This window comes from Ascaphus truei, chromosome 12 (assembly GCF_040206685.1).
Source record: "Ascaphus truei isolate aAscTru1 chromosome 12, aAscTru1.hap1, whole genome shotgun sequence".
NCBI classification, from domain to species: domain Eukaryota; kingdom Metazoa; phylum Chordata; class Amphibia; order Anura; family Ascaphidae; genus Ascaphus; species Ascaphus truei.
In genome coordinates this window covers 21,320,606-21,339,709 of record NC_134494.1, presented here as the reverse complement: position 1 = coordinate 21,339,709, position 19,104 = coordinate 21,320,606, and the positions used below count along the sequence as shown (strand labels likewise).

At 54.1% G+C, this 19,104-nt stretch overlaps 1 protein-coding gene across 3 annotated transcripts in view; it reads left to right on the top strand.

Moving 5' to 3' along the window:
- The window catches only part of PKP3 (plakophilin 3), a 57,491-nt gene extending 40,927 nt beyond the window's left edge, over positions 1-16,564 (top strand). For all 3 annotated transcript variants that reach the window (XM_075566922.1, XM_075566921.1, XM_075566923.1), the window contains 5 exons: positions 9,491-9,673; positions 14,509-14,662; positions 14,921-15,113; positions 15,256-15,343; positions 15,957-16,564. In XM_075566922.1, coding sequence (XP_075423037.1) covers positions 9,491-9,673; positions 14,509-14,662; positions 14,921-15,113; positions 15,256-15,343; positions 15,957-15,992 — 654 coding nt within the window. In that variant the 3' untranslated portion in view covers positions 15,993-16,564. The remainder of the gene's footprint in view (positions 1-9,490; positions 9,674-14,508; positions 14,663-14,920; positions 15,114-15,255; positions 15,344-15,956) is intronic.
- Positions 16,565-19,104: the final 2,540 nt, after the last annotated feature.

The window sequence follows — 19,104 nt, the reverse complement described above, 5'->3', positions numbered from 1 at the left end:
CCTCCTCTGTATCACGCAGCATAAGAGCGCCCCCCTCCTCTGTATCACGCAGCATAAGAGCGCCCCCCTCCTCTGTATCACGCAGCATAAGAGCGCCCCCCCCCTCTGTATCACGCAGCATAAGAGCGCCCCCCCCCTCTGTATCACGCAGCATAAGAGCGCCCCCCCCTCTGTATCACGCAGCATAAGAGCGCCCCCCCCTCTGTATCACGCAGCATAAGAGCGCCCCCCCCTCTGTATCACGCAGCATAAGAGCGCCCCCCCCCTCTGTATCACGCAGCATAAGAGCGCCCCCCCCTCTGTATCACGCAGCATAAGAGCGCCCCCCCCTCTGTATCACGCAGCATAAGAGCGCCCCCCCCCTCTGTATCACGCAGCATAAGAGCGCCCCCCCCTCTGTATCACTCAGCATAAGAGCGCCCCCCTCCTCTGTATCACGCAGCATAAGAGCGCCCCCCCCTCTGTATCACTCAGCATAAGAGCGCCCCCCTCCTCTGTATCACTCAGCATAAGAGCGCCCCCTCCTCTGTATCACTCAGCATAAGAGCGCCCCCCTCCTCTGTATCACGCAGCATAAGAGCGCCCCCCCCTCTGTATCACTCAGCATAAGAGCGCCCCCCTCCTCTGTATCACGCAGCATAAGAGCGTCCCCCTCCTCTGTATCACGCAGCATAAGAGCGCCCCCCCCCTCTGTATCACGCAGCATAAGAGCGTCCCCCTCCTCTGTATCACGCAGGCCTAAGAGCGCCCCCCTCCTCTGTATCACGCAGCATAAGAGCGCCCCCCCCTCTGTATCACTCAGCATAAGAGCGCCCCCCCCTCTGTATCACTCAGCATAAGAGCGCCCCCCTCCTCTGTATCACGCAGCATAAGAGCGCCCCCCCCCTCTGTATCACTCAGCATAAGAGCGCCCCCCCCCCCTCTGTATCACTCAGCATAAGAGCGCCCCCCTCCTCTGTATCACTCAGCATAAGAGCGCCCCCCCCCTCTTTATCACTCAGCATAAGAGCGCCCCCCTCCTCTGTATCACTCAGCATAAGAGCGCCCCCCCCTCTGTATCACTCAGCATAAGAGCGCCCCCCTCCTCTGTATCACTCAGCATAAGAGCGCCCCCCCCTCTGTATCACTAAGCATAAGAGCGCCCCCCCCCTCTGTATCACTAAGCATAAGAGCGCCCCCCCCCTCTGTATCACTAAGCATAAGAGCGCCCCCCCCTCTGTATCACTAAGCATAAGAGCGCCCCCCTCCTCTGTATCACTCAGCATAAGAGCGCCCCCTCCTCTGTATCACGCAGCATAAGAGCGCCCCCCTCCTCTGTATCACGCAGCATAAGAGCGCCCCCCCCCTCTGTATCACGCAGCATAAGAGCGCCCCCCTCCTCTGTATCACGCAGCATAAGAGCGCCCCCCTCCTCTGTATCACGCAGCATAAGAGCGCCCCCCCCTCTGTATCACTCAGCATAAGAGCGCCCCCCTCCTCTGTATCACTCAGCATAAGAGCGCCTCCCCCTCCTCTGTATCACTCAGCATAAGAGCGCCCCCTCCTCTGTATCACTCAGCATAAGAGCGCCCCCTCCTCTGTATCACTCAGCATAAGAGCGCCCCCCCCTCTGTATCACTCAGCATAAGAGCGCCCCCCTCCTCTGTATCACTCAGCATAAGAGCGCCCCCCCCCTCTTTATCACTCAGCATAAGAGCGCCCCCCTCCTCTGTATCACTCAGCATAAGAGCGCCCCCCCCTCTGTATCACTCAGCATAAGAGCGCCCCCCCCTCTGTATCACTAAGCATAAGAGCGCCCCCCTCCTCTGTATCACGCAGCATAAGAGCGCCCCCCTCCTCTGTATCACGCAGCATAAGAGCGCCCCCCCCTCTGTATCACGCAGCATAAGAGCGCCCCCCTCCTCTGTATCACGCAGCATAAGAGCGCCCCCCTCCTCTGTATCACTCAGCATAAGAGCGCCCCCCCCCCCTCTGTATCACGCAGCATAAGAGCGCCCCCTCCTCTGTATCACTCAGCATAAGAGCGCCCCCCTCCTCTGTATCACGCAGCATAAGAGCGCCCCCCCCTCTGTATCACTCCGCATAAGAGCCCCCCCCCTCTGTATCACGCAGCATAAGAGCGCCCCCCTCCTCTGTATCACTCCGCATAAGAGCCCCCCCCCTCTGTATCACTCCGCATAAGAGCCCCCCCCCTCTGTATCACGCAGCATAAGAGCGCCCCCTCCTTTGTATCACGCAGCATAAGAGCGCCCCCTCCTCTGTATCACTCAGCATAAGAGCGCCCCCCTCCTCTGTATCACGCAGCATAAGAGCGCCCCCCCTCTGTATCACGCAGCATAAGAGCGCCCCCCCCCTCTGTATCACTCAGCATAAGAGCGCCCCCCTCCTCTGTATCACGCAGCATAAGAGCACCCCCTCCTCTGTATCACTCAGCATAAGAGCGCCCCCCTCCTCTGTATCACGCAGCATAAGAGCGCCCCCCCTCTGTATCACGCAGCATAAGAGCGCCCCCCCCCCTCTGTATCACTCAGCATAAGAGCGCCCCCCTCCTCTGTATCACGCAGCATAAGAGCACCCCCCCCCTCTGTATCACTCAGCATAAGAGCGCCCCCTCCTCTGTATCACTCAGCATAAGAGCCCCCCCCTCCTCTGTATCACGCAGCATAAGAGCGCCCCCCTCCTCTGTATCACGCAGCATAAGAGCGCCCCCCTCCTCTGTATCACGCAGCATAAGAGCGCCCCCCCTCTGTATCACGCAGCATAAGAGCGCCCCCCTCCTCTGTATCACTCAGCATAAGAGCGCCCCCCCCTCTGTATCACTCAGCATAAGAGCGCCCCCCTCCTCTGTATCACTCCGCATAAGAGCGCCCCCCTCCTCTGTATCACTCAGCATAAGAGCGCCCCCCCCTCTGTATCACGCAGCATAAGAGCGTCCCCCTCCTGTTTCACGCAGCATAAGAGCGCCCCCCCCTCTGTATCACTCAGCATAAGAGCGCCCCCCTCCTCTGTATCACGCAGCATAAGAGCGCCCCCCCCCCTCTGTATCACTCAGCATAAGAGCGCCCCCCTCCTCTGTATCACTCAGCATAAGAGCGCCCCCTCCTCTGTATCACGCAGCATAAGAGCGCCCCCCCCTCTGTATCACGCAGCATAAGAGCGTCCCCCCCCTCTGTATCACTCAGCATAAGAGCGCCCCCCTCCTCTGTATCACGCAGCATAAGAGCGCCCCCCTCCTCTGTATCACGCAGCATAAGAGCGCCCCCCTCCTCTGTATCACGCAGCATAAGAGCACCCCCCTCCTCTGTATCACGCAGCATAAGAGCGCCCCCCTCCTCTGTATCACGCAGCATAAGAGCGCCCCCCTCCTCTGTATCACGCAGCATAAGAGCGCCCCCCCCTCTGTATCACGCAGCATAAGAGCGCCCCCCCCTCTGTATCACTCAGCATAAGAGCGCCCCCCTCCTCTGTATCACGCAGCATAAGAGCGCCCCACTCCTCTGTATCACTCAGCATAAGAGCGCCCCCTCCTCTGTATCACGCAGCATAAGAGCGCCCCCCCCTCTGTATCACTCAGCATAAGAGCGCCCCCTCCTCTGTATCACTCAGCATAAGAGCGCCCCCCTCCTCTGTATCACGCAGCATAAGAGCGCCCCCTCCTCTGTATCACGCAGCATAAGAGCGCCCCCTCCTCTGTATCACGCAGCATAAGAGCGCCCCCCTCCTCTGTATCACGCAGCATAAGAGCGCCCCCCCCTCTGTATCACGCAGCATAAGAGCGTCCCCCTCCTCTGTATCACGCAGCATAAGAGCGCCCCCCTCCTCTGTATCACGCAGCATAAGAGCGCCCCCCCCCTCTGTATCACGCAGCATAAGAGCGCCCCCCCCCTCTGTATCACGCAGCATAAGAGCGCCCCCCCCTCTGTATCACGCAGCATAAGAGCGCCCCCCCTCTGTATCACGCAGCATAAGAGCGCCCCCCCCCTCTGTATCACGCAGCATAAGAGCGCCCCCCCCCTCTGTATCACGCAGCATAAGAGCGCCCCCCCCCTCTGTATCACGCAGCATAAGAGCGCCCCCCCCCTCTGTATCACGCAGCATAAGAGCGCCCCCCCCTCTGTATCACGCAGCATAAGAGCGCCCCCCCCTCTGTATCACTCAGCATAAGAGCGCCCCCCTCCTCTGTATCACGCAGCATAAGAGCGCCCCCCCCTCTGTATCACTCAGCATAAGAGCGCCCCCCTCCTCTGTATCACTCAGCATAAGAGCGCCCCCTCCTCTGTATCACTCAGCATAAGAGCGCCCCCCTCCTCTGTATCACGCAGCATAAGAGCGCCCCCCCCTCTGTATCACTCAGCATAAGAGCGCCCCCCTCCTCTGTATCACGCAGCATAAGAGCGTCCCCTCCTCTGTATCACGCAGCATAAGAGCGCCCCCCCCCTCTGTATCACGCAGCATAAGAGCGTCCCCCTCCTCTGTATCACGCGGCCTAAGAGCGCCCCCCTCCTCTGTATCACGCAGCATAAGAGCGCCCCCCCCTCTGTATCACTCAGCATAAGAGCGCCCCCCCCTCTGTATCACTCAGCATAAGAGCGCCCCCCTCCTCTGTATCACGCAGCATAAGAGCGCCCCCCCCTCTGTATCACTCAGCATAAGAGCGCCCCCCCCCCTCTGTATCACTCAGCATAAGAGCGCCCCCCCCTCTGTATCACTCAGCATAAGAGCGCCCCCTCCTCTGTATCACTCAGCATAAGAGCGCCCCCCTCCTCTGTATCACGCAGCATAAGAGCGCCCCCTCCTCTGTATCACGCAGCATAAGAGCGCCCCCTCCTCTGTATCACGCAGCATAAGAGCGCCCCCCTCCTCTGTATCACGCAGCATAAGAGCGCCCCCCCCTCTGTATCACGCAGCATAAGAGCGTCCCCCTCCTCTGTATCACGCAGCATAAGAGCGCCCCCCTCCTCTGTATCACGCAGCATAAGAGCGCCCCCCCCCTCTGTATCACGCAGCATAAGAGCGCCCCCCCCCTCTGTATCACGCAGCATAAGAGCGCCCCCCCCTCTGTATCACGCAGCATAAGAGCGCCCCCCCTCTGTATCACGCAGCATAAGAGCGCCCCCCCCCTCTGTATCACGCAGCATAAGAGCGCCCCCCCCCCTCTGTATCACGCAGCATAAGAGCGCCCCCCCCTCTGTATCACGCAGCATAAGAGCGCCCCCCCCCTCTGTATCACGCAGCATAAGAGCGCCCCCCCCTCTGTATCACGCAGCATAAGAGCGCCCCCCCCCTCTGTATCACTCAGCATAAGAGCGCCCCCCTCCTCTGTATCACGCAGCATAAGAGCGCCCCCCCCTCTGTATCACTCAGCATAAGAGCGCCCCCCTCCTCTGTATCACTCAGCATAAGAGCGCCCCCTCCTCTGTATCACTCAGCATAAGAGCGCCCCCCTCCTCTGTATCACGCAGCATAAGAGCGCCCCCCCCTCTGTATCACTCAGCATAAGAGCGCCCCCCTCCTCTGTATCACGCAGCATAAGAGCGTCCCCTCCTCTGTATCACGCAGCATAAGAGCGCCCCCCCCTCTGTATCACGCAGCATAAGAGCGTCCCCCTCCTCTGTATCACGCGGCCTAAGAGCGCCCCCCTCCTCTGTATCACGCAGCATAAGAGCGCCCCCCCCTCTGTATCACTCAGCATAAGAGCGCCCCCCCCTCTGTATCACTCAGCATAAGAGCGCCCCCCTCCTCTGTATCACGCAGCATAAGAGCGCCCCCCCCTCTGTATCACTCAGCATAAGAGCGCCCCCCCCCCTCTGTATCACTCAGCATAAGAGCGCCCCCCTCCTCTGTATCACTCAGCATAAGAGCGCCCCCCCCCTCTTTATCACTCAGCATAAGAGCGCCCCCCTCCTCTGTATCACTCAGCATAAGAGCGCCCCCCCCTCTGTATCACTCAGCATAAGAGCGCCCCCCTCCTCTGTATCACTCAGCATAAGAGCGCCCCCCCCTCTGTATCACTAAGCATAAGAGCGCCCCCCCCCTCTGTATCACTAAGCATAAGAGCGCCCCCCCCCTCTGTATCACTAAGCATAAGAGCGCCCCCCCCTCTGTATCACTAAGCATAAGAGCGCCCCCCTCCTCTGTATCACTCAGCATAAGAGCGCCCCCTCCTCTGTATCACGCAGCATAAGAGCGCCCCCCTCCTCTGTATCACGCAGCATAAGAGCGCCCCCCCCCTCTGTATCACGCAGCATAAGAGCGCCCCCCTCCTCTGTATCACGCAGCATAAGAGCGCCCCCCTCCTCTGTATCACTCAGCATAAGAGCGCCCCCCCCCCCTCTGTATCACGCAGCATAAGAGCGCCCCCCTCCTCTGTATCACGCAGCATAAGAGCGCCCCCCCTCTGTATCACTCAGCATAAGAGCGCCCCCTTCTCTGTATCACTCAGCATAAGAGCGCCCCCCCCCCCCTCTGTATCACGCAGCATAAGAGCGCCCCCCTCCTCTGTATCACGCAGCATAAGAGCGCCCCCCCCTCTGTATCACTCAGCATAAGAGCGCCCCCCTTCTCTGTATCACTCAGCATAAGAGCGCCCCCCCCCCTCTGTATCACTCAGCATAAGAGCGCCCCCCTCCTCTGTATCACGCAGCATAAGAGCGCCCCCCCTCTGTATCACTCAGCATAAGAGCGCCCCCCCCCCTCTGTATCACTCAGCATAAGAGCGCCCCCCTCCTCTGTATCACTCAGCATAAGAGCGCCCCCCCCCTCTTTATCACTCAGCATAAGAGCGCCCCCCTCCTCTGTATCACTCAGCATAAGAGCGCCCCCCCCTCTGTATCACTCAGCATAAGAGCGCCCCCCTCCTCTGTATCACTCAGCATAAGAGCGCCCCCCCCTCTGTATCACTAAGCATAAGAGCGCCCCCCTCCTCTGTATCACGCAGCATAAGAGCGCCCCCCTCCTCTGTATCACGCAGCATAAGAGCGCCCCCCCCTCTGTATCACGCAGCATAAGAGCGCCCCCTCCTCTGTATCACTCCGCATAAGAGCGCCCCCCTTCTCTGTATCACTCAGCATAAGAGCGCCCCCCCCTCTGTATCACTCAGCATAAGAGCGCCCCCTCCTCTGTATCACTCCGCATAAGAGCGCCCCCCCTCTGTATCACTCAGCATAAGAGCGCCCCCCCCTCTGTATCACGCAGCATAAGAGCGCCCCCCCTCCTCTGTATCACTCAGCATAAGAGCGCCCCCCTCCTCTGTATCACGCAGCATAAGAGCGCCCCCCCCCTCTGTATCACGCAGCATAAGAGCGCCCCCCTCCTCTGTATCACTCAGCATAAGAGCGCCCCCTCCTCTGTATCACTCAGCATAAGAGCGCCCCCCCCTCTGTATCACTCAGCATAAGAGCGCCCCCCCTCCTCTGTATCACGCAGCATAAGAGCGCCCCCCTCCTCTGTATCACTCAGCATAAGAGCGCCCCCCTCCTCTGTATCACTCAGCATAAGAGCGCCCCCCTCCTCTGTATCACTCAGCATAAGAGCGCCCCCCTCCTCTGTATCACTCAGCATAAGAGCGCCCCCCTCCTCTGTATCACGCAGCATAAGAGCGCCCCCCCCCTCTGTATCACGCAGCATAAGAGCGCCCCCTCCTCTGTATCACTCAGCATAAGAGCGCCCCCCCCTCTGTATCACTCAGCATAAGAGCGCCCCCTCCTCTGTATCACTCAGCATAAGAGCGCCCCCCTCCTCTGTATCACTCAGCATAAGAGCGCCCCCTCCTCTGTATCACGCAGCATAAGAGCCCCCCTCCTCCTCTGTATCACGCAGCATAAGAGCGCCCCCCCCTCTGTATCACTCAGCATAAGAGCGCCCCCTCCTCTGTATCACGCAGCATAAGAGCGCCCCCCTCCTCTGTATCACTCAGCATAAGAGCGCCCCCTCCTCTGTATCACTCAGCATAAGAGCGCCCCCCCCTCTGTATCACGCAGCATAAGAGCGCCCCCCCCTCTGTATCACGCAGCATAAGAGCGCCCCCCCCCTCTGTATCACTCAGCATAAGAGCGCCCCCCTCCTCTGTATCACGCAGCATAAGAGCGCCCCCCCCCCTCTGTATCACGCAGCATAAGAGCGCCCCCCTCCTCTGTATCACTCAGCATAAGAGCGCCCCCCTCCTCTGTATCACGCAGCATAAGAGCGCCCCCCCCCCCCCTCTGTATCACGCAGCATAAGAGCGCCCCCCTCCTCTGTATCACTCAGCATAAGAGCGCCCCCCTCCTCTGTATCACGCAGCATAAGAGCGCCCCCCCCTCTGTATCACTCAGCATAAGAGCGCCCCCCCCTCTGTATCACGCAGCATAAGAGCGCCCCCCTCCTCTGTATCACTCAGCATAAGAGCGCCCCCCTCCTCTGTATCACGCAGCATAAGACCGCCCCCCTCCTCTGTATCACGCAGCATAAGAGCGCCCCCCTCCTCTGTATCACGCGGCCTTAGAGCGCCCCCCTCCTCTGTATCACGCGGCCTTAGAGCGCCCCCCTCCTCTGTATCACTCAGCATAAGAGCGCCCCCCCCCTCTGTATCACACAGCATAAGAGCGCCCCCCCCTCTGTATCACGCAGCATAAGAGCACCCCCCCCTCTGTATCACTCAGCATAAGAGCGTCCCCCTCCTCTGTATCACGCAGCATAAGAGCGCCCCCCTCCTCTGTATCACGCAGCATAAGAGCGCCCCCCTCCTCTGTATCACGCAGCATAAGAGCGCCCCCCTCCTCTGTATCACGCAGCATAAGAGCGCCCCCCTCCTCTGTATCACGCGGCCTTAGAGCGCCCCCCCCTCTGTATCACTCAGCATAAGAGCGCCCCCCCCCTCTGTATCACGCAGCATAAGAGCGCCCCCCTCCTCCTCTGTATCACGCAGCATAAGAGCGCCCCCCTCCTCTGTATCACGCAGCATAAGAGCGCCCCCCTCCTCTGTATCACGCAGCATAAGACCGCCCCCCTCCTCTGTATCACGCAGCATAAGACCGCCCCCCTCCTCTGTATCACGCAGCATAAGAGCGCCCCCCTCCTCTGTATCACGCAGCATAAGACCGCCCCCCTCCTCTGTATCACGCAGCATAAGACCGCCCCCCTCCTCTGTATCACGCAGCATAAGAGCGCCCCCCCCTCTGTATCACGCGGCCTTAGAGCGCCCCCCTCCTCTGTATCACTCAGCATAAGAGCGCCCCCCCCCTCTGTATCACGCAGCATAAGAGCGCCCCCCCCTCTGTATCACGCAGCATAAGAGCACCCCCCCCTCTGTATCACTCAGCATAAGAGCGCCCCCCCCTCTGTATCACGCAACATAAGAGCGCCCCCCCCCTGTATCACGCAACATAAGAGCGCCCCCCCTCTGTATCACTCAGCATAAGAGCGCCCCCTCCTCTGTATCACGCAGCATAAGAGCGCCCCCCTCTGTATCACGCGGCCTAAGAGCGCCCCCCCCCTCTCCATCTCCCTGCAGAAGCAGAGCACAGACCTTACCACCTTCGCGGAGATGTCGCGGGACCCCAAGGGGATGGAGTTGCTGTGGCACCCGCAGATCATCGCGTTCTACAGCAAGCTGCTCCAGCAGTGCGAGCTGAACCGGCACACCACGGAGGCAGCGGCGGGCGCTCTGCAGAACATCACCGCCGGGGACCGCAGGGTAAGCAGCACCGCCGGGTATTACACCCGGGCCCCCGCCTGCGGTCCCCAGTCGTGTGTTTCCTACCCGAGTGCATAGACGTTTCTTTCAGACAGGGAGAGACAAGAAGATATCGGAAACTTACCGGGCCCCTGCAGCAGGGCGGGGGAAGGGGGCGTGGGGAGGCCCGACTATCTGGTTACTCCGCGTATACCGGCAACATCCTCTGGTCTGATGCTTCTTCCGTGGTCTGGTCCCTCCGTGGTCTGGTCCCACGTATACTGCAAACATCCACGGGTCGAGGTCCGAATCGTCTGGACAGCCTGGTCTCTCCGCAGATTCCCAAACCCGGCTGATTCTTCTGCTTGAGCTCTGACGAAGCCTCCGCGATCTGGTCCCTCCGATGAGGCGCGTATACCGGCAAAATCCTCTGGCCGGGGTCGGATATATCCCTGGACAGCCTGGTCCCTCCGCGCATGCTCAAACCGGCCGGTTCACCTGGACTGAGCCTCCAGAGCCGGTTCTCAGCCGGTCCTTGGGCCGCGCGACATGGGCGGGTCCACTTCCGGTTCAACCGGAGGTGTGGTCGCTGCACCAGAAGCAACCACCAAACGGGTCCCTGCAGGCAGGTTTGCTGCTCCTAGGAGGAGCATGTGAAAGGATAGAGGTACTGTATATTAGTTTCCTTTTGGTTGTAGGTTAGATATTCAGTTGCTCCTTGTTACTGTTTCCTGAATCTCTGTGATGTCAGCTCCTGAGGCTACGGCCCCGGTATCAGCTGCTGCACGCGCACCTGGCAGCGCGGGCATGTGGGAAAGCTGCGGTCTGTGGCTGAGCTGCAGGGGGAAAGACATGATCGTGATGGGGCGGACGTGGCGGGGGGGGGGGGGGCGTCCATGACCTCACACGGCTGGTTCGCCCTCAATGGCTGAACCGCCGCCGTGATGTGGTCAGCGCTCCGTCGCCACTAGCAGAGACAAGATTTTTGTCTGTGCAAAAATGTGGTGGCGCATCGCGTTCTGTACATGCGCTTGCAGGCAGCTACTGGGCCCGGCACTGTAGGGGGGCGGATCTTGTTCCTGCAGCGCTCGCCGCAGATTACACTGGGGACTCAGCCTTATACTTCTCCTGAGCTTAGGCTGGAATCGGAACCACCTGAGCAGGTGGCTGCTAAACCAAGGAAAGCTGCAACCAAATCTAGGCACTGTATTGCTATATATGCCTTATGTGGAACAAGATTACTAAAAAGTTTTGCCCTGTCTGCATTAAGGCAATTTCGGGGGAGAAAGCCCCAACCCAAATTAATGAGTTTCTCTTGATTCAAATCCTCCGTCTCGGAGACTTTTGAGGTTGCCAGATTGGAAGCTAATACCACAGCTTCTAAGAGATCAATGTCGCCTTCCGTGGATTCTGATATTCAAAATACCTTTTACTCTGATTGGCACGAGCCTTCGTATGGGGAAGAAGCCGTGGAAATACCAGAAAATGTTAAAGTGGAAATTGTAGATACACTACTCAATGGTATGAGAGAGGCTTTGGACATTTTGAAGATGTCAAGCAAGATCTTAACACTGGATCGTGTGGGTTTTCTTTTCACCCTCCAAAGACCGTAAGGAATTTTCTGTACACAGAGGGGTCAAGGATATCATTGGTAATGAGTGGTTACAACCGGACAAGAGGTTTTCAATAGCAGAGCGTTTTTAAAAGATGTACCGTATCCCTTCTCTGATCGGTATCCCAAACATTGGCATAGTTCTCCCAAAGTGAATTCCGTCGTGGCCAGAATTACAAGGTGACTATTTCCCTTGGGGATGGGTTCGTCCAGAATCCCATGAATAGAAAAGCAGTGTGTGTGTACTCAAAACAGTATTCCTCTATTGGAACCGCTTGTAAGCTCCTTCGTATCCATGGAATTATGGATTGCCCAGATAGAGACAAAGAATCCGGAAGGCTTGTATCCCTGTAAAAGAAGCAGTGCATTATATGTGCAATGCCTCATTCGATGCCATCAAGCTTACGGAGAGGGCTTCAGTACTAAGCAGAAGATCTGGGCTGCTGATGCCGTTTCTAAACGGAGGCTACTTTCTCTCCCATTTTCAGGGGATACATTGTTCGGGGAGACCTTGGATGCCATAATAGCAAAAGCTTCAGGTGGAAGAGGACATTTCTTGCCTCAAGACAAGAGGTGGAAAAAATATTGAGTCCTTATCCGGACAGATATTATTTTTGGGACTCCAGACATGAAGGAACATACCTCAAGCGTAGTTCGCTGTCTGTACAATCATTCCAGATTGGGGAAAGAAGAAACGCGGGATCAGCCGATCCTTTCCTATGAACCCCACTTTCTGGAAATCATCATGTCCCATCCGTGAAGCCTTCTCCAATAGGGGGAACACGATCAATCTTCATGGTTCAGTGCACCTATTTCACGACGGAGGCATGGGTATTAAAGATAGTCAAAAACAGCTATGCCTTAGAATTCAACAAGGTTCCTCAAAAGAACCATTTTTCTTATAGCAACATTTCCCAAACGGCAGGTGAAACAGCTAGCCTTGATAGGTGTTCACAATATGTGCCAGCAAGGGGTTATTCAGATGGTTCCCCTGGAACAAGAAAGGAATTTATTCAAATCTTTTTATGGTCCCCAAGGCCAGATGGCTTCCGTCTCATGCTAGATTTTAACTTTGTCAACCACGTTTTAAGGGTCAGCTCCTTCAAGATGGAATCCCTAAGGTCTATACTCCCTACTCTTCAACCCGTAAATGTCCTAGCCTTGATTTACAGTACGCATATCCCTTTTAAGAGCGTCCCATCAAAAGTACTTTAAAATTGTGTGAAGAAAACATATTTTCAGTTCGTCACACTTCCACAGCTCCAAGAACAGTCACCAAGGTTCTAGTGGTTGTCCTAGCCCAGCGCGGGAAGCTGGGCATCTTCATTCTTCCTTATCTGGATGATATTCTAATCAGGGCCTCTCCCAGAAGCAAAAGCTCATGTGAAGATAATTCTGCAAGAACTCTCACGTTTTTGGATGGCTCATAAATCTGGACAAGAACTCGCTATCCCATTCAATGAACGTACGATTTCTGGGAATTCAGTTAAATATCAGAATGGACAAAGTTTTTTTTTCTTACCTCAGGAAGAGGCCCTCAATTTCCAGAACTGCATTAGAGCCATCCTGTTTCAGCAGGCCAGTGCACAAGGTTGTTAGGTCTCTTCACCTCGCCCATAGCCGTGCCATGAGCACAATTCCATACCAATATTTTAAGGAGTTGGGACATTGATCCATAAAACCATGCCCAGCAAGACTCGTCTATCTTTCCTCTCGGGAAAGCATTTGAGATGGTGGGAAAGCCTTTCGAATCTCATCAAAGGCAGAGCCCTAGTGATCAGAACTTGGCACACATTCTTTACCGATACCAGCTCAAATAGTTGGGCTGCCTTGCTAGGAAGCACCTTTTCCCGGGGAAATTGGTCTGCGGTAGAGCCTGTTCCTGATTAAATTTCCTGAAGATCGGAGAAATTTGCAGGGCAATAATCCACTTCTCCCCTCTCCTTCTTCAAGGAATGGCTCTCCAAGTCGCTTCAGACGAATCTGAACAAATGGGGAGGCAGAAGGAGGTCACAGACGTTGGAGTTTCAGAGAATCTGTTTTAGGCATAACATTGTGTTCCTCACATCAGTGCGCTACATATATCCGGGAAATCAAATATCTCTGCTTATTTTTTAAGTCGTCACAAGATCCGCCCAAGGAGGTGGTCTCTGAAGCCAGAGGTGTTCAATCAAGTGATCACCAGTTGGGGGAATCCGGCAATAGACTTTATAGCAACAGGAGAAACGGCATGGAGATTGAGAGATTGGTATTTAAAGAACAAGATATTGTTGAACAGAGTAGTCCCGACTATGCTCAGCGCTAGAAAGCCTTAATTCTCTCAATGTCCAACTTACCGCCTTAGGGGTTTTCTTTAATATCTCTTTAGCTAATGACAAGGACTGTTTTCGTTTCCTCAAAGCAGTCAAGAAACTCAGACTTCGGTCTCTAATGCCTGCTCGAGACTTAAACATGGTTTTGGAGGCATTATGTTCCTCTCCTTTTGGACCATTACTTCAGCTTTCAGATACTGTAAATTACTTATCCTCCAAGCCGTATTCCTTAACAGCTATTACTTCAGCCAAAAGACTTGGGGAGTTGCAGACCTTATCTTGTAAAGCACCTTATTTTAGGGTTCACCATGATTAAAATAGTTATGCGACCTGTACCTCCGTTCTTTTCAAGTTATTCTCGATTATCTTGATTAAGGCCCATTCTACTAGGGCCATAGCTATTTGAAGGGCCAATGAGGCCCTCGCCTCATCAGAAGACAGACACATGTAAGGCTGATACATAGTCTTCACACAGAATACGTACATTAGACATTATAGATTAGATGTATTGGCCTCTGGGGAGGCTAGGTTTGGAAGAAAGGTTTGGCAAGCCATCATTCCAGACCCTTCCCATTCTTAATTTGGACTGCTTTTGTACATCCCCATCACGGGGGACAATAGTGAAATGTATACATTTCTTACCGTTTATTTAAGACTGTACACCGTTTTTTCCCATCCTGAAGAGTTATTTATGGAAAGCGGTATTTGTGCTCTACGATGCAATCGAGTTGGAAGAAAGTCTTTGCAGCTTTGCTAAATGTATGACTGGGGATCTCGGGTGCGAGAAGCCTTTTTAAATGCTAAACGATGGTCCTACGTACCACGCAGAAGGTGGGGCATAAACCCCATCATGTAATGCCATGGAAGTGCTCGGAGAAAGATACGTAACGTTTAAATATATACCTATATACATGGTGTTGTTGCCTCCACAGTGGGCCGGGGTTCTGAGTCAGGTGGCGCTGGAGCAGGAGCGGATTCTAAACCCAGTTCTGGACCGTCTACGGACAGCAGATCCCGCCCACTTGCGCTCTTTGACCGGCCTCATCCGCAACCTATCCCGACATGCCAAGAACAAGGACGAGATGTGTAAGTGAGCAGCGCTCTCTCCCCATACGAGACAGTCTGCCTGCGCTCTCTGGCTTTCTAGTGTTCTCTCTCTCAAGTTCTCAAACTTTCGATCTTTCGAGCTGTCTCAGAAGCGCTGTTGCGCTTACGCTTTCAACCTCGGGCTCTCTCTTTCTCTCATGCACTATTGGGCTCTCTCCATTGCTGAAATTCTTATACTATCTCTCTCTCGTGCTCCCTCCCACTGTCCCTCACCATCTATCACACTCTCCCATTCAGCCACCAAGCTGGTGAGCCACCTCCTGGAGAAGCTCCCGGGCGAGGGTGGGGACAAGTGCCCCCCATCGGAGGTCTTGGTGAATATCATTGCTGTGCTTAATAACCTGACCGTGGCCGGACCTCTCGCAGCCAGAGACATTGTGTACTTCAACGGGCTGAGCAAGCTGATGTTCATCAAGAAGAGGAGAGACAGGTGAGGAGAGGAATAGGCGACTGTGTATTTCACTGGGCTGGCCATCAAGGGGAGGAGAAGAGGGGTTATGGGGAAAGATGCATGAGAGAGGGAGGAAGTAAGTGTAGCCCTCGCTCCGCAGTAATGTGTCTTCCCTCCTCAGCCCTGACAATGAGAAGTCCTCTCGCGCGGCCTCCAGTCTCCTCACCAACATGTGGCAATACAGCAAGCTGCACCGTGACTTCAAAGCGGTACGTGAGACCCCAACAGTATTCCACAGGCCCTCACACGGCTCACCCACTCACAGGCCCACCCACTCACAGGCACCCCTCCCCATTGAATGGTACAAGGTAGTCTGGCACACAATGTAACTGTATAGATAGATATCACCTGCCGGTGCCCACGGACAAGAGGGGGCCATCCTGCAATGTCCCCAAGAAATCACATGTAGAAGGAAGAAGTCCAGGCACTCTGTCTTCTAAAGAAGTAATTTAATACAGCAAAAAAAATCCAACGTTTCGACTGTAAATGCAGTCTATGTCAGGGCCCTCACCTTGACATACAGTAGACTGCATTTGCAGTGGAAACGTTGGATTTTTTTGCTGTATTAAATTACTTCTTTAGAAGACTGAGTGCCTGGACTTCTTCCTTCTACCCATCCCCATTGACCCATAGCTCCTCCCCACCCCTCTCACTCGACCTACCCATAGGCTGTTCACCTCTTTATGCCCTGCGGGTCTAAAACGGGGAAGTGTGTGTGTGTTATATATACATACACACACGTATACACGTGTGTACATATATCCATATACATACTTACTGGATACATATATACTCGGTGACACTCTGCCTCTCCTCTCACAGAAGGGATACCGTAAGGAGGATTTCCTGAACCCATGATTTAGACGCCCACTACGAAGACCAGCCAGAAGTGATGGCGAGACAACTATCTGACTTTCACTTCCCTAACTTCTATCAAAACCCCCCTGCCGACTATGCCATGCTCCCCTGGTAGTGCGGGAGCGTAGTGGGGATGTGGATAGAAAATGCATACATACGTGTGTGTGTGTGTGTGTGTGTGTGTGTGCGCACGTATATCTCACACACACACACACACACAATTTGTCCTCTGCGTCTCCCGTTACAAAGGTACCAGCACAGCAGCGCCCTCTGCGGGTCCCTTGGTGTCCTTGGGAGCAGACCCCTGTGTGAATGTGTTTTATTAGTGGGGGGGGGGAGGCCCCATCTTGTGGTTATTACTACATTATCCTCCTTCCAGGGAGAATCATTGTAGATGGTAACCCAACTCCTGTAGACCTTGATTATCCCTGGGAGAGGTATTTAGCTTTTATCTCAGGGGAGTGTGCCTGTCTCCCCCCTCACTCACAAGTGCCTTGTTGCCCCCTCCTGTCCTCCCCCTTCTTGTAATATATAGTGCCGTGCCACAAAGATAATAAAGGTTTGAATCTGGAGGGTGTGTCCTGTGTGTGCAATGTGTAGCAGGGTCTCTAGCATCCGAGGGGTTAACGAAGCGACGCTATCCGACCAGCCCTGCATTTCTGGGTGAACCTTAAACCGTTCTCGCGAATTCCAGGTCATGCTGGGACACGTCATGTACACGTACCCCTGGGGGCACTGGCAGAGCTCTCCTTCATCTCTCTCCGTCTCTGTCTCCTGCTCTCCTCTCGCTCACTCCTTCTTCTCTCACTCTCTCCTTCTCTCTCTTCTCTCTCTCTCTCCTTCTCTCGCTTCTTCTCCCTCTCGCTTCTTTCTCTCTCTCCTCTCTCTCTCCTTCTCTCGCTTCTTTCTCTCTCTCTCCTTCTCTCGCTTCTTTCTCTCTCTCTCTCCTTCTCTCGCTTCTCTTTCTCCGTCTCTCTCTCTCTCCTTCTCTCGCTTCTCTTTCTCTCTCTCTCCTTCTCTCGCTTCTCTTTCTCTCCACACACACACGGCGTGACAGCGTTGAAAAACGATATGGATGTTGTGCATGTTTTATGTGGGCTACTAACATGCACATATGTGTAGGGTTGCCACACACAAGTGACACATAAAGAGATATTTACATTCCATCATCGGTGACGGAGCAATCATCTGATTGTGAGGTCCGCGCCCGCTCCGATATTCAAAGGGTTAAGGGCTCACTCCTAGGACCACAGTGAATTCATTTCAGTGTCCTGTTTTAGGGAGCGGGGGGAGGGGGGGGCTGGGTTAATTGATGGGACACCTGTAAGTATTTTTAACATATTTTTTAAAGTTAGACTTGGGATGAGTTTTTGATTTCCTCTGGCTGCTCCCTTCTGTGTGACGTCATCGTGTGACGTCACTGTGTGTGTGTGTGTGTTCAGCAAGTTCTTGTACAGCCAGCGTCCCCCCTCCCCTTAAACCTTTTTGGTTCTCTGAGTAGGACAGGTTGGGATAAGGGTCAAGAAAACACCTGCTTGACAAAAGCTTCCCTGTTCGGAGGCCCCTTAGAAATTCAACTGGCCGACTAGGTGAGAATGCCTCTTTAAGTAGCATTTATTACATGGAGAGGGTATAACAGGACGTTATTATACATCAGGGTTTTTGTTTATAAGGACATTAGGAGTAGATTGTGAGAACGGGACATTATTACATGGCAAGATCTTTTAATAACGGCAACAATATTATAATACAAGGTGCTGTCTGTAAAAAGAGCCTACTGTATGTATGTATGTATGTATATCTTTATATAGCGCCCACAGCTGTACTTGGCGCTTTCCAAGAGAGACAATCGGCAATGATAACAGCACAATAAGTGCGACGACCAAGATCAGACAATAGGAAAGGAACTCCCTGCCCCGGAGAGCTTACAATCTAACTTGTATGATGGGAGACTCGCAGAGGCAGGAGGTGAGGGAATAAGTGCAGTAGATGGAAGTCACTGGTAGGCGTGACTGTGGGTGTGGGACAGCAGACTGGGCTATAGGAGCGCTTCATTTAAGAGGCGAGTTTTAAGGTTTGTCTAAAGGTGGGGAGAGAGGGTGTTTGCCGTATACTGAGTTTATGAGGGAATTACACAGGTAAGGGGCAGTGAGGGAAAATGGTTAAAGGCAGGAGAGAGTAGTAGAGGTAAAAGGGGTGGAGAGGAGACAGTTATGGGTAGAGTGCAGGAGACGAGCAGGGGCATAACGAGAGATCAAAGCTAATATGTAGGGAAGAGCAGATGAAAAGAGAGCCTTGAAGGTAAGGAGGAGAACGTTGTGTGATCCAAAACTTGATGGGAAGCCAGGAGAGGGATTTCTGGAGGAGATGAGCAGAGACTGTTTTTGGAGAAAGTTAAATTATTCTAGCAGCAGAACTTTGGATATATTGCTATGGAGAAAGCTGTGATGTAGGGAGGCCTGTTGGCAGTACGTTACAATAATCCAGAAGGGAGCGAATAAGGATCCTGTATGTGCAATACTCTTACATATGTAACTATAAGATGTTGTCACGACAGGACATTATTATTACAGGATGGGGAGACCGTACATGTTATCACAATGTGGAATATTACACAAGGCTTTTCTGATTCGTCTGCATTGGTGGCGTGTTTTGAAGCATCTTTCTCATTGCATTGGGGCATTGCAGTCTTGGAGTATGGCTGCGCCACCTTCTGGTGACACAGGAGCACTGCATGCAGTACTCAACCTTCAGGCACTGATGCAAAGAACAAAACGCAGAAAAGCCCAATGCTACATCCAATATGACAAAAATACAGTGAAATACTTATTTATTCTCTTGAAAAAGGGTCATTTAGTTAAACCATTAAGCCTGCAAGCCACATCAAGGCATGACCATTAGCATGTCCTAACACTACCTGATTAAAATTCTCATTTACCTCCTATTTGGAGGGAGAATGACAACATTGCATTTGTGCAAACCCAGCAACATGAAAAAGAGCTGCTAACTTAGAAAGTGGGGATGGGCGAGCTTAAACCCTGGGGGATCCCTAACCCTGGGGATAGGGGGGGGCACTAATCTCCAAACAGCTGAGACCAGCTGGAAAAAAGTT